At 40.7% G+C, this 15,808-nt stretch overlaps 1 protein-coding gene across 1 annotated transcript; it reads left to right on the forward strand.

The window, feature by feature from the left end:
• Window positions 1-4,433: 4,433 nt before the first annotated feature.
• Window positions 4,434-13,032, forward strand: LOC109628780 (transmembrane protein 47-like). Its single transcript, XM_020086143.2, has 3 exons — window positions 4,434-4,848; window positions 8,052-8,192; window positions 11,691-13,032. The coding sequence occupies exons 1-3, from the start codon at window positions 4,449-4,451 to the stop codon at window positions 11,870-11,872; spliced, it is 723 nt and encodes a 240-aa protein (XP_019941702.2). The 5' UTR covers window positions 4,434-4,448; the 3' UTR covers window positions 11,873-13,032.
• The last annotated feature ends 2,776 nt before the right edge of the window (window positions 13,033-15,808 follow it).

The following is a 15,808-nucleotide window of genomic DNA, read 5'->3' on the forward strand; positions in this document are numbered from 1 at the left end:
GCCTGGTTTTGAGTGAAATGTCTCAATAACTGTTTGAAACTTTTTTATGTACATTCATTTCACACTCAGGATGAACTTCAATAACTTTGGGAATCCTTGACCTTTTCACAACTACTCTGATATCTCACTTCACTAAAAAGTAATGGAGCAGATAAAGTTGGGCTGCTACAACTACTATATATTCTAACTATAGTAAAACATCATTATGTATTTTTTGTGGATAATATTTATGGGTTGAATCTGAATGGAAAATGGCAGAAAAGGTACAAGTACAAGTTCCTCAAAATTGTTACTTTTCCCTACTGACTACTCATAATCACCATTTAGAATTTGCAATTCCCATCAATCTGTAAAATGTGTTTTGAAAAAAGGTTAGCGTGTGAAGATTATATGGTAAGATGGTACATGGTGCACATGTTACACCTCATAAACATCAATAGTTTACCATTTTCCTTGTGTTAGCCTAGCATGCTGATGTTAACATTCAGCTAAAATCACTGCTGTGCTTTGAAATAAAAAGTGTGGCTGTGCACCTGAATAACTAATCACATATTGTATTATTTATGTATTATTTTTCCAACCACAAACTATATATATTACTTTAAAGGTACATTGTGTAGAATGTTGTGATATCTAGTGTTGAAATTGCATGTTGCAGCTAATACCCCTCACCTCACCCTCTCCTTCCAAACATGAAAAAGAAACTGTGGTAGCCTTTAATTGTCATAAAAACTCAAAAGGTGTTTAGTTTGTCCAATCTGGACTACTGTAAAAAACATGGCGGCCTCCGTAGAGAGGACCCCCTCAAAGTAAATATAAAGTATTTAAATATAAAGGTTGTTTTCTGGGGTAAAGAAAACTACAATTCATACAATTTAGATGAAACGAACTAGTGAAAACATGGAGATTATTCTACATTAAATTTCTGCCAATAGTTTCCTTTCACCTAAATCTTAAACACTGGACCTTTAAAAGAAAAGTAAGGATGTACTAAAATAATTAAGTGATGAAGTTAAATCACACAATACTGTGAAATTCAACTGAAGGAATTAGACAGTGAGTAAATAATGCTGACTCATGTTAAAATGATGGAATGTCAGAGTCTGACCACAGCATGACTCATGATGGTGTGATGGCGTTGTTACGGTAAAGAGAGTGATGAGCGGGGCAGACCTCTGCAGTAATGGCGGCATCATTAAACAAGGCCTCATCAGTTACCATGGAAGCTTATTCATGGCCGGAAAAACCTTGAGAGGCTTATTCTGAGCCTAATCAGCTGCAGTCGCTCCACAGAGAGCACAATGAGCAGCAGAGGATCACGTCATAGTTTGTGAAGAAGCATTTTCAACCTTGGAGACGTTGAAACATTCCTCATTACCAATTCAGCTTCTGATGAATCACAGAGGTGTGACATCATCATGTATCATTTTACTTTACCGTCTTTATTATACAGTGCAGTGTTGGCATGTGTGAGTCTGTATAAAATCCCCTGTATATCTAAAACATGGTGGATGGAGTATAACAGGTTTGTAGGTGGGCAACTCATGTTAGAATTAGGGAGAGGGGATAGAAAAAAAAATCAAGATGACCTGGATTTCATATGCGCTCGTTCATATCGCCATGTGGGGAGTCACCATTGTGCCATCTCAAGTAGCTTTGTCTGCTCGGCAGATTTTCTAATGAGGGGGTTTTGGAGGAGGATGACAGAGCACTCTGGCTGTTCTGCTGGGGGAGGAGGTGCATCTAAAGGAAATGAAAAATGCTCTGTCCATGGATATGTCTGATACTAGACAACCCCCACCCTCTCCTCAGATGTCCCGCTGGCAGCTTGGTCGTACCATTAGGACGGAGAAGGGTGGCATTTAGTCTGAAACTCTCATTATGTCAGATACACTGAAAACCTCTAATCTAGGCACCAAATGATAGGGGTGGAATTAAACCAGGCTGGCCAAGAAAGCAGCAGAGATGGAATTTAAAGTCCTTGGATTGGTTTAGTTTGTCCATTAACACTTGAGTAAAGGCTGTGCTCAGAATATTCACTTGTAAGGAATTACTTTAAGCAACAATCAGTCAATCGTTTTGCTATTTATCAATTGCAATGATATCACCTTCCCCTCTGCTTATATTTACATGGACACCATAATTCCAAAATCAATCCAATTAAAACAATAGTCCTCAGAATGAGAAATGATCAAATTAAGACATGTGGGGTATTCTGAGATTAGTCTCATTATGTCGACATGTATACGTCCCATTGGAGATTTCAAAGCATTTTGCGACATCGAACTTGTCCAACAGTTACCAACTGAATAGAATGTTTTACTTGTAACAAGGGTAATCTCTGGATTACTGCTGTCCATTTAAACATAGTCATTGTCTCGCAGGTGTGACTTTCCCAGGAAAAACCTTCTCATGCACAAAAGTTTACTTTTTTCAAACATAAACAGGTAGGAAGGTTAGGTATTGTTAGTAGCTTCTTGTTGTATTTAATCATAAACATTTGAAGGTGTGGCCTGGTTGGTCATGTGATGAAACATTTAGGCCTCAAAAGAACCATCATCGAACATTAGTGGTTTCCACATCCAGCCGATTATTCGGATTCGCTCTTGTCATTATTTGGTTCGTTGGAAATATTTCACAAGACGTGTGGTGTGAATGAAGACTACTGTCGTCAAATCTAGTCTAATTTCATACTTGTCATTTCATTTGGTGGCTTTATCAGGTGTCACATTTTTCTGTGGCTGTTTATTGGAGATATTAAACCCAAAGTATGCCTGAGCACGGATTAAAGGGTTGTTTCCTAAAGGAGGTACAAATATCGGTGAACACGGCCTACACACATGCCAAGCTGTGTGAAGAAGCCAAAACTGGATTACTGTAACAGCAAGACCAAAAAGCTAATCAGCGGTTTTACTGTTAAAATGTCACAACAATTTTCAGCCAGCAACTGGATTTTTCACGTTTGATCCTGCTACACCTCATATCCACTGAAAATACTGTATATGAGTGAATAGAAATAGTGTTTTAAATGGATACCAGTAACCATGATGTCACATGAGGGCCATCTGCTGGATCATTACCACATTACAACATATAACCCAACCCTCAGTATTTAGTGGATGACACACCACTTCATGTCGAAATCAAAATCTGGACTGTCACTTCAACCCCATAATGCATTGTTGTCTAAATAGATATAAAATATGTTGCAGTGTGTATCAAAACCTCTTTTGAATGTACACATGGTGTCAATTTACCAAATTATGGAAACTTTGTGGGTTACTTTGGGTTTTAGACAAGAAGTAAAGTACATAAAACGTAATTTTATGATTTGTTTGGAGTTTGTCCTTTATGCTCACTTTATATAAACTTTATATTCTGTGCTACTTTGAATGCATAATCTGTCTGGTGTGATTTAAAGCTATTGTTGTCTTACTTTATACTGTGAATGACCTTGTCCTAAATGTTATTGTGTGGGGGAAACACTATTGAATTTATGACTCCTTATTTTAAATGAATTTACTTGCTGACTATAAAAACATGCAAGTACTGTCTAAAAGGTAGAGCTGTCCTAACTGGGCTTTCAAAATAAAAGCCCCAAACCTGAAAGGACTGCTCCCCTTCGCTGTTGCATGTTTATGTCCAGTTTTCCAAAGGTTTTTGTTGTCCACTAAAAGACTTTCACATGTTTTAATTTAATCTTAAATCCTCTGTGATATATATTAATTTATATCCAGTTTGTGCTTCATTAATTTTAACTGTTGTTTTGTTGGCCTTGCTTTCGTTTCTATGTTGGATTTGCACAATTGCAAATTCACAGGCTTGCATATTATCATGATTTAATATTAATAAATATCAAACTGCATGATAATAAGTAAAGAATAAGAAGATAATGCATTATTGCTGATTAAATATTACATGCAAAATCATAAAAGTGCAGTTTATTTTATTATGGAAGAGGAATGAGTAGGACTGGGCAATAAACCAATATCAATAATGTTAAAAATATAATTTGTATTTATAGAAACAAAACTAAAGTCTGATGCATATCGATATAATGCATTCATATTGCTGTTTATTAAGTATTTGTCATTCTCAAGAAGAATTTAAAACCACAACCTTCAGTCGGGAGCAATAATCAACCAACTTAATACATATTTATTTTATTCCATTTCATTTTTATCATTAGTGTTTTATATATTACGTATTGTTGTTTTCTTGTGGTACCTTTTACTTTGTAAAGCAACTAAGTTGTTTTAAATATGTTATGTAAATAAAGTCGACAGAAAATAGATGTGAAATTTATCATGACAATTATCGATATGGACTATACATATTTTTATCTCGATATAATTTTGCCTTTGTGGCCCAACCATGGAATTAAAATATATTTCTCTTTTGCCTGGTCCAGCACAACAACATTTATTTTGAAAACCCGATGTAACCGGATGTCCCCCAGTAAACATTTCCAGCTGGACGTACACACGCACGCACACACGCACACAAAGCAGTGCAGGCTATGGTGGCAGAAGACGCGCAGGGACCGAGCTCATCTCTTATCAGCGCCTGACCCGCAGCAGTCACCGGTACCTCTGGATGAGAGGAGGAGGAAGAGGAGGCAAAGGAAGAAGATGTCTGTGAACGAGGTGTACGTGTTCCGACCCTTCAAGCTGATCGCGCTGCTGTGCGTCTTCCTGGCTCTGTGTCTGGACGTGGTGGCTCTGCTGAGTCCCGCCTGGGTCACCGCCGACCACTTCTCCCTCTCCCTGTGGGAGTCCTGCTCCCAGTCCAACGCACGGCACCCGGGAGAAGAGCCTCAATGGAGCTGCTTCTCCACACTCACGTCAGGTGGGAAACATTGTTTTTAATGTTTATTTTCATTCCATGTGCTGTTGTTTGTAACTTTTCCTGGGGGTTGGGACACAGTTAGAAGGTAAATTCATATAGGGTGAAGGCTGGAAGGGATTTTTTTCCACTTACGGCACATGCGTAATGCTGTGGTGCTCATCCCTTGTGTTGTTGAGGAGGTGGTTTTAAAGCAGCATGTTATCAGTGGCTTGTTTTCATCATCAGCCACAAAGAGGCTGCACACACACACACACAAACACACACGCACACACACACACACACTGTTGGAATTCAAACAAAGAGTGAAGTTCAGCAGCCATCCCCTCCTCTCCATGGGCACAGTCTGTTTTAGTTGTTCCTGTTGGTCTCTGTCCAGCAGCTCAGGCGTTCACGGTTTCTTGTGCTGCTGATACATTTCCTCTCTTCATACCAGAGCAGTGACGTGGTGTCACTGAAGACAAACAGTGTGATGCTCAGCCCAGTCAGTATGGGGCCACTATAGTTTAGGAGCAAGCACGAGAAACAACAGAGTTTGAAAAGAGACCACGTTGACTCAGTAATAACTATCACTGTTGTTATCCACACAGAGATAAATAAATCTGTCAACTGGAGGTGTGAATGTGAAAATAACAAGTCCAGTGTGTAAGATTTATGTGAAAGGGATCTATTGGCAGAAACCTAGTGAAATCTCTTATTAGTGTGTTTCATCTAACTTGTATGAATTGTTGTTTTCTTTATATTTGAATACTTTATATTTCCATCAGGAGCGGGTCCTCTACGAAGCCCAACATGTTTTTTTTACAGTATCTCAGACTGGACAAACTTAACAAATGAAGGTTTCCACAGGTTCTCTCTCATGTTTGGAAGGGAAGGGGAGGGTGGGGTGAGGGGTATTCACCAATAGATGCGACTAAATTCTACACACTGAACCTTTAATAATATTTCCATGTTTAGGATAAGAAAATAACCAAAATGAAAAAAAAAGCAATATAGCAAGAGTTCAATGTATGTATTGATATAAAACTTAAGCACTGTGTGAGCAAAGTGAGGAGGGATATCACATACTTGATCAACGGCAGATTTTAAAATATTTTGTGCTTTTTTTCAAGAGATTAAAACCACAACCTTCACTTAGGAGCAAAAATCCGTCTTTAGACTTCAAAGAAATAACAATGTGACGTAAATGTTGACTGATATGAAAACTTTTCTCTTGATCAAGTTTTAAAGCCATATCGCCCGATAGCTTCACATGTAACAAACATCATCCTCTTTGGCACACAAACACTCCCACAGCAGAGTTCAGGCTTTGAAGAGACACACTGAGCATCTTCCCCCATCGTCATCCACCTCACCAGGCCCGGACCCACCAGGCCGCCTTTTGTCCAGCAGAGAAGCCACATGACGGGTGTTTACGCCCTCGACCCCCTTCCTTTCTCCCACTGGGGGGAGGAAATCCGCTTTAAACGTACCAGATTTACCAGCATTTGGCCGGTGGCTGGTACAGTGCTGTAGGTTGGCTTAGCTAGAGCCTCATCTCTAGTATTCATACAATAACTGACTGTAATAAAGGGGAATAGATAGCTTAAAATAAAACTGTATAGAACTAAATATAAATCTTGTCCTGGTTGGTTGATAAATATATATATAAAATATTAACTTTAACAGTCGTGAGCGACTTTTGCTGCTTATCTACCACCATCACAGACTCAAACAGGCACAGCTACAAAGAGGGAAACACGAGCTTGGTGTGGCTGAGTGCTCTCTGATATTGTGGAATGTGTTAGGGTGAATAGGAGGCGGGTTAGTAGCTGTGAGTGTCTGCAGAGCTCATTAAGGCAGCGGTGAAGGGGGGGGTGTGTTGGGTTAAAGGTGCAGTTCACCTAAAAGGCAAAGCAGATTTATTTACGCGCATATTTTCATACGTGTATCGCCAGCGTTGTTCAGTTGCAGATAATCTTTGGAGCGATGTGACGCGATGACAGGCAGAATAAGCTGCAGGCGTCTAAAGTAACGCAGATGAAAACAGTATTAACACTCAGCCTCAGTGAGTGATGGAGAAATGTGATGTGAGAACACAGTTTTTTTTAGTTTTTTTTTTTTGAAGAGTTCACCACATAGAAGCTACAACCACATAATGGAGCAAAGATGTCAGGGGAAAAAAGTATTTCCTGAAGGATGAATGAAGTGCAGTTCACATGCGTCATTGTCAATATGTTGATTTCCACCACATTGAAGACAATCAGCTCACAGAGCGACAGAGACACACCCAGCGTTCACTCAGCTTCATCAAATGCAAATTTTCCTTTTGACGCTCATCTTTTGAGGTCGGACTTTTTTTCTCCTGACAGTGATGAGTGGGACATCAAAGAGAGGATACTCGGCAGCGCAGGCAGGGATAGAAGGCTTCATCATGTTTCTCCTGAATGCATTTGTATCTGGTTTCAGACTCTCGCTCTCTCTCTCTCTCCCTCTGTCAATGCATTTAAGAATAAAGAAGCTCAGTTTAAATCTTTAAAAAACGCTGTAAAGGGATGTGTAGGTATTTCCAGGGATGAATCCTCTGACGCACATGGAACCGATGAGTTCTGCTTTTCCAGCAGGAGCTACTGCAGTTTGTTTGCAATAAACAGATTAAATGTGCTGTTAAAAAGCCACCATGACATGGAAAAGGTTAGTGTGAAGTATAAACTATCACCAATACTGAAGTTCCTAAAAAAAAAAAAAAAAGGGAGTTATATTAAGCCTAGGGTACAGCTGTGGTTGGAATATTATTTGAGATGTTTTCAGACATTGGGGCAGGACATTTTCAGTAGTTTGGTTTTCTAAGGGTCAGACATGTTCCTAACAACAGGAAACAGTCTGGAGCATTCAGGAGAGGGGAGGCGTCTGGGTACAGCATGAAGTAGGAAGTGATAGATCCCTCTCGCAGGACAGACAGAAGTGCAATAGACGCCACTTTTAATGTCCAATCCAGGTACAATCTGCTCATTTAATCCAGTGACGACTGAGTTACCGTCTAGGTTATGTGTGTTCCTGATGGCTCTGTCATGCAGGCCTGAGTTTGTTCTGCCTCACTCACTTCACTCTGAGGGATCAGCTCTTGTTTTGTGTTTGTCAGCAAAGCGCTTCAATTCAACAATCAAGCTTTTGTGTTTGTGAGTGCGCTCCTCCCTCTCTAACCTGCGTGTGTCCCATTCCCGCAGACTGGCAGATCGCCACACTGGTGCTCCTGGTGGCCGGCGCCGTGGCGACTCTGGTGGCGTTTTTGGTGGCCCTCATATCCCTCTGCCGGGGGACTCAGAGACAGCACTACCGCACCGTGGCTGTGTTCCTCTTCACTGCGGGTACGTCTTTTTCTCCACCTCCCCCCATCACCTTGCCACCACACAGCTTCTCAAAACATCACCCTGCATGAATATATACAACATTGGAAACAGAAAGGCAGCTCATATGCGTTCACCACAACAATTTCCATACACACAGTTTTTTTCTTTTTTTGGTTCCAGTGCTCACTTTAAATAAAAGGGTGCAGAAGAAAAGAAGCTTGCTTGTTGAGCTCATTTTTCCTGCGGTGAGGAGCTGCAGGCTCGTGTGCCAAGAAAAAGTAGCCGCAGAATTTGCAGCCTTACCAACACAGTGAAGTCACTGAGCGAAAAAACCCACAGACTCTTCAGCCAGCACTGCCTCAGCGTTGACTGCGCTGTGTGCTTTGTGAGAAGGTCCCGCGGTTGAAACTAAAATTTGACACCGAGGGGGAGGATCTATATGAAACACACAATTATAATGAAAAGTTTTAGCAGAGCACATTCCTTCATATACTATACAGCCATTGAAGTAACTGCCTCACAGCCTGTGCTAACTCTGTTTTAAGAACCATGATGAAACGCTAACCACTAACCACTGTTTAACTCTGCCCAGTCTGTTTCCAAAGTAAAATTGGATTATGTAATAAATCAGACATCCTGTTATGTGTCACAAGTAATATTCCACCTCCTGCAGTTTTTCATCACGCCTGCAGTTTCAACTTAACACAATAAATGGGAGATCCATCGTTTCTTGGGTTTGTTGATGGTAATTTCTCTCTTATATCTAATGTAGCATGTTTTTTCATGAACAGGGTTGCTACCTCCATCAAAGAAGTAATGTTTCCACCCCATCGCACAAAAACAACAGATTGGATTTCCACAAAACTTCGTTTGAAGGATGTGGTATGCGACTGATAGGAGTAATTTGGTGCAGATCCAAATAAAAATCGGAATCTGGTGAATTTAAATGTGGTTTCATAAGGGGACTGCTGGTCTCTTGTTTGCAAATGTCTTCTTAAACAAACATCAATCAGTGAACTTTCCAAAGATAAATCAGTCAAAGCATTAGCACAAATTCCATGTCCAACAAACCTCAACATCCATATTTGGATATTTTAGTTTTCCCAAGGAAGTATTCATGGGTCTGGATGAAGAAAAAGAGGCACATTAAGGGAACTAATATCTATGAGTGTGTGTAATGTGGTGCAGCTTGAATGAATTTAAGGGGACTGCTGGGCCTTGGCGGTGGTATGTGCTCTACTGAGTGCCATTTTAGTTTCCCTCCGTTTCCAGTCTTTGTGCTTTGTTACACATTTAACAGTCACACACGAGTGTGGTATACGTCCGTCCATCTACGCAAACTCATCCATAGGAAAGAAAACAAGAATATTTCCTTGAAAACGGCCAAACCATCTGTCTCTTAAGTCGTATGTCCTGGAAAGACACAAGTACATTCATCCGTCCATTATCTATACTGCTTATTTGAGGTGAAGGGCTGGAGCCAATTCCAGTTGGCGAGGGGCGGGGGTATACTCTGGACTGGTCATTAACAAGTATATTACTGTAACAACCTGAGTAAGATAACACACTGATTAATCTAGTAATTTACATTTGCTGTATTTCCTAGATTTGAGGTAAAAATAATATTGTCAAACTGTGATGGAAGGTCAATGTAAGAGATTTTTGTCTTGTTCCGTCCCTGAAAATATCAGTCACAAAGGACCAGTGTGTGCAGCCATTTTAATGGCCATGTCTGCATGACTGTTAGCCATTTACTGAAAAGCGTGGGAATGCAGTGTTATCCTTTCCTGTGTGTAATTGCTTTAAGAGCCTTACGAGAATAAGGCCTCCTCACAGACACACAGTCCTCAGCAGCAGCAGCAGCAGAGGGGATAGTTGTTAAATGCCCGTTGGCAGCAGCGTGGCTGTGTGGTATTTATTTTCTGTCCAGAAATATGACCTCAGTGGGCTGCGAGCTCAGTCTGGGCTCCATCAACACCACTGCGTTCTTCAACTGCCATCGGTCCTATTGCACAACCACCGTGCCGTCCTGTAGGAAGGAAAGGTGGAGCCGCGCTTACAGAGTCTTTTCCTCAAGAGTCCCTGAGCACGAACGGAGAGGAAACCGCTGTGAGGGCGGACCACAGTTCCTCTTTGATCACATACATGCACCACAACGTTATAGTTCAAGAATAAAGGCGATTGTAAGACTTATGACTAAAGGTGACCCGGTCACTCTGCTGTTCGAGCTCCCAGACTGTGGAAGGCTCTACCTGTTGAAGTCAGAAAAGCAACATCATTGGCATTTAAATCTCTTCCTAAAACTTTCCTTTATCACAAAACATTTATGAATACTTAATACGTTGCTGGATTTTATCTTCACACTCTTGACATTTTACTATTTTAACTTTATTTCACCTCCCTGTGTTTATATGTTGTTGATCCTTTTGTTGTCTTGGTCTGTGGTTTTTATTGCTGTTTAGGTTCTTCTTCTTCTATGTAAAGCACTTTGTAACCTTGTTAAAAAGTGCTATAGAAATTACATAAACAAATAATAGTATATAAATAAAGTATTATTTTCATTATTATTAAGTTCATTCCACATTTCACTAAGTAAAGCCCCTCCCAGACTTTACCTTGTGCTGTTTAAGTCAATCACTGTCGAGGAAAAGAGTCCTTACTTTGAACTGAACAAGAAATCCACAGGGAGATGTGTCACATCAACAACGTCTCTTTCAAAGTGTTGTCCTTTTATGGAGGTGTCACACTTGGCGAGGAATAGAAATACATTTTGTTCTAAAACACATCCTTTATCTTTTTAAAGCAAGGTATGGTCCTCGCTTAAATTGACAATAAACATTTTATTATGATTCTCTACATAATAAACCAAATACATCAAGGCTATTGTTTTATAATGTATTGCTTGTTTTCAAACCGCTACAAGTCAGGAGTAATACATTTATAGCATTTTTTTTAGGTGCAGCAAAGTAATAAACACTATGGTCAGAAGTCATGCTAAGTAGAAATAATACAGAATTAACAATTGAGTATTGGACTTATTTAAACCTGTTTTGACATATGCATAATTTTTTTACTTTAGGCTTCTAAAAACACACAATATTCTTTGTTTCCTGCGACAAGGACATCACCCCCGTCTGTTTTTTTGTTTGTTGAGAAAAATCTGGATCTAGGGAATTAAAATGTGGTTTCATAAGGGGCCTGTTGCGTTACATCTTCACAGGCTTGTTTTCATCTCTAAGTATTCTCTGGTTAACATCAGCAACTCTCAACACCTTCCTTCTCTCTTTCAATCCCTCAGCCTCTTTTCATAACCAGCCACAGTCGTATGTCTGGTGTTTGCAGCCGTGCATTATCTGTCACGTTTGTGTATTTAACGTGAGAGTCGAACAGAGCCAGCACCATGACTTAATGCTTTCAGCGAGAATATAAAGTGTAGGAAGTGGAAGTGTAAAACTCTGCCTGTATGATTTTAATGACATCTCATGTTTGACTCTGTTTTTTTTTTTTTTGCTGCAGTGGTTCTGCAGGCCTGCGCTCTCGTCCTCTACCCGATCAAGTTCATCGACGGAACGGTTCTCCAGACCTACCACGAGTTTAACTGGGGCTACGGGCTTGGCTGGGGGGCCACTATCTTCATGCTGGGCGGAGGGATCCTCTTCTGCCTGCGGACGGACATATACGAGGATGCAATGTACTGAGTCCCTCAGCAACCACCTCCCCCACCCGCACCCTGCTTCTGGAAATACACACACATAAACACACACACAGACGCCCATACAGGCTGCGTGCTACTTTTGTCCACCCTGCAACACGGCCGATGTGTATGCAAGCACAGACCCTGTTTCTATCTTTCTCTCGCCGTCTTGCTCTCTCTGTTATTTTTAGACAGGTCGTGAAGGCCTAAATTAGGCCAGGGGCTGTTTGAATAGGGCCTTCACACCCCCACCCACCCCTCTCCACATGCAGCCAGCAGGTCCCTCAGCCCTGCCGGTGTCAACAGTGAGGTGCAAAAGCACAGAGAGCTTTCTGGACAGGCCGCGAGCCTCCGATGCTGGACGTTTCCACTGCACGTTGGCCCGGATCGCTCTATTGTCAGAGGAACAGGACGGTAGATTCTCCGTGCACATGTGATTGTGCAGTGGCTGGACATTTAAAGGGACTGACGCACACCACAATGCCTTTTTTTATTCTTTTTTGTAGCATTTCACAAGGAGAAGCTTGTTGTTCATGTATTATAGCATCATATCCCACTTTATAAACCCAAACTTGTCCCTTCATGTGTTCTATGGCTCAAACATACCCAGCAAAGTGAAGCCATCTTCTATTAGAAGTGTAGATTAGTCACCTGGAGCGATCAAGTGTTTGTCTGAAAGGAATACGTGTAAATGTGTACAGAGTATTTCTACATGAAGAAGAATACACAGCTGTAGTTTTCGGGATTGTTAGAAAGTGTAAATTATTGTTAAAAAAATCATGTTGCATTCTGACACGGGTGCTTCACAATTTCACCTTTGACAGAAGTTTTAGAGGGACGCCTCCTTCTGGGCCGAATGGCAATAAGAGAAAGAAACTGACGAATATTTTCATTCCTCAGAGGAGGCTGCACCAGGCTGTGTGGTGTGTGAAAATATAATGCATTGGTTGAAAGATAATCAGCAACATAAAAAAGTTTATTGCTACAACCACAAGGCACATTTTGCAATTAAATTAGACAACCGTCTGAGAGTTGGCGTATCCATGTCATGTAATTAACTGAGATATTTTAACTACATTGTCATATTATTTTCTTGTCAAGGATAAATGTGCTTGAAGGGTTACATTTATGATTGTGTTTATTAAACATTACAATCGGAAAAAAGATTAGAGTCATTTTTGAAAAAAATGAAAGGATATTACAGGTTGCAGATCAAACGTTGATGAAAAGCTGTTCATTTATAAGTGTGTTTATGAAAGGAATGTTAAAACAAATCTATATTATTTCCCTGGGAGTTTAAAACAGAAGTTGCTGCCACACGTGAGCAGCCTGGTGTGAAGTCTCACTGTTCACACTTGTTTTTAACTCCACAGAGTTCAAACTGCAACAGCTGCTCAAAGGATCTTTCTAAAGGGATGAACAGTTTCCGCTGCCGCAACAGTGTGAACGCTCCAGCTGTGAAGCTTCAAGAAAACAAGTATGACACAAAATCATGATGTTAACCTGATGCTTGGCTTTTGTGAGTAAAGTTTTGTTTGAATGTGTGAGGTGCCAGCTCAGTGGTTGTCTTATAATAGCAGTGACCTCTCTGGAATCTTTGAAATGTAACTTACCAGTCAAAGGTGGCATCGTGGTTAAATGACATTGTGGCAGAGAGATCGCACACACAACACGGTGTGTGTGTGTGTGTGAGAAGCTTTACACAGATATAGATCTTTTTTTTTCTCGTCCCAGGTCTTGCGCATGCACAGCATGTTGTCTTTAGTTAAACATTAGAAAGCAAAGTGAAATATTCAGTATGACAGTGGTCAGAGGACAGAGGACTTGGCTGTTTAAACAAGTGGAACATTGACTCACAACCACTTATTCTAAGACTCAGGACACACACAAACACACAATATATCTACCTTGTTACAGTACCTCAGTAAAATGTGTTATGGTTTCATCTGCATTTATTTGTTAGTTAACCGGATTATGTAAAAGCTGCCCAACCAATATCCATTTTGTGGAGGGAGAAAGAATCCGTTAAATATTTGTGTGGCATTTTCCTTGATTTTTCAGACAATATTTCATGGATCTTGGTAAAAAATATTAAGGCAGGTGCAGATCCAAATAAATATCTGGATGTAATGAGTTTAAATGTGGTTTCATAAGGGGAGTGCCGAAGGAAGTTTCTAGATTACAAATCAGTGTCCCATGGTTATTTTTCTTTTCTTTTTATTTGGAAGGGAGAGGGTTTCAAATTATACACTTTCTAACTTTGGTGTGTTGTAAATGTCAAAGGTGAAAATGTCAGTGGGTGTTCATTCCCAGCCCTCCACCCACACACAGTAAATGCATCGCATGCCTCTGTTTTGCGTGGTTCACTTGTACGAGTGCCACGTCCAACCACACCCACACAATTAAATCTTCCCCCACCCACTGATAATAACTCAACAGTGTTTGGTGCTGGGAGACTGAAGTTGAGATTCTCTGTCTCAACAGTGAGGTGATATTCCAGCAAGAGGACATTCAGCCAAGAAATGCAGATGCAACATCAGCTGTAATGTGGTTTACATTGGTTTGTTTGTTTTAACTCGTTATCTATGCTTTTATGAAAATAAAGACATGACAGAAACAGAGATAGAGAAAGATATTGCTTATTTTCAAATGTAGCGTTTACTTTAGTTTTAGTTAAGACAGACAGGAGAAAAACAAGTAAGAATTTGTAATAGCCGTGTATTATTATATAAAACAAATCCTGTGTCACTGGGGCAGCTGAGGATAATTTCTGTCTCCCTGCAGCTGCTGCTACATTCTCTCATCTCTAAATACTTTGGTTACGACTGCAGCTTTTCCCACAGTTGCAGAGGAGTAGATCAAGTCATGTCAGCAAAGAAAACCAAACCAAACCAAAACACATACTGTACATTTTACTCCAGTTGTCAGGACGGACAGACATTGTGAATCTCATGCAGTGGATAGTATCTGTAGTGGAGATGATGCAGCCTCTGGAGCACAGCTGGCCCCCCGGTGCAGTAACCAGCCAGGCCCTGCTCACTTTCACTCTGCAGGGACAGATTCCAGTTACTGAGCCTGGGGGACAGACACAAACATGGGCCCTGACAGCTCGTTGCCTGAGGAGGGAAATCATTGTTAAAGCGATATGATTATATTTAAGGAAAACCCGAGGGAAGTACGATTGCAAACCTGAAGTAGTCCAGCTCTTCGTGTGATCCTCAGCAGCAGGGGGAGTCTTCTGTAGACAAGGGTCAACAGAGCAGTGAGGCAAATAAATGGACTGAAAAGTAACACCTGGGCTATACATTACCCTCCTACCAGTCCTCCATCAAGCTTGGCTCCGCCAAAATTACACATTAACCTCAGAAAAGGTTACTCACTCCTCCACTATCAGCTTGTGCTGCCCTGCAGTCTGCATGGTCCAGATAAACCCCAGGACTGTGCATGGAAAACCTGGCATGAACACGACACTGGAGTTGCATGAAAAACACTTGAGTGCTTCCTCTTGTTAATCTATCATTCAGTCAGATGCACATCTTCCGTTATCTTAAGTTTTCTAATGCAGTTTCTCTCATTTATTATCTCCTGATTATTTTTTTTTATCTCTGTTTATTATGTAGAGACAAATGAAGTCGACACATCTATCCATAGACACACGTGTCCACGTGGAGGGTATGGAGCTGGTGTGGGAAGCCGTCAGCTGCTGAGATGACCTTGAGGATGTCCGTGAATGTTGGATAAAACACAAACAGCGTTCAGCCTGGAGTCAGATGGTCACTTTCCCAACATGAAGGAGAGTATCACACAGTGAAAATATTTTATGTAATGTGTACGCATACTGCTAACTGATTAGTTTGGTGAAATCAATATGTTTTGTTTGGAGTCAAGAGAATAGTGTTTGTTAATCGAGAGCAAGGAATATATATGCACTGGATCATAG

The sequence above is a fragment of the Paralichthys olivaceus genome, chromosome 15 (assembly GCF_024713975.1).
Source record: "Paralichthys olivaceus isolate ysfri-2021 chromosome 15, ASM2471397v2, whole genome shotgun sequence".
Taxonomy (NCBI): Eukaryota; Metazoa; Chordata; class Actinopteri; order Pleuronectiformes; family Paralichthyidae; genus Paralichthys; species Paralichthys olivaceus.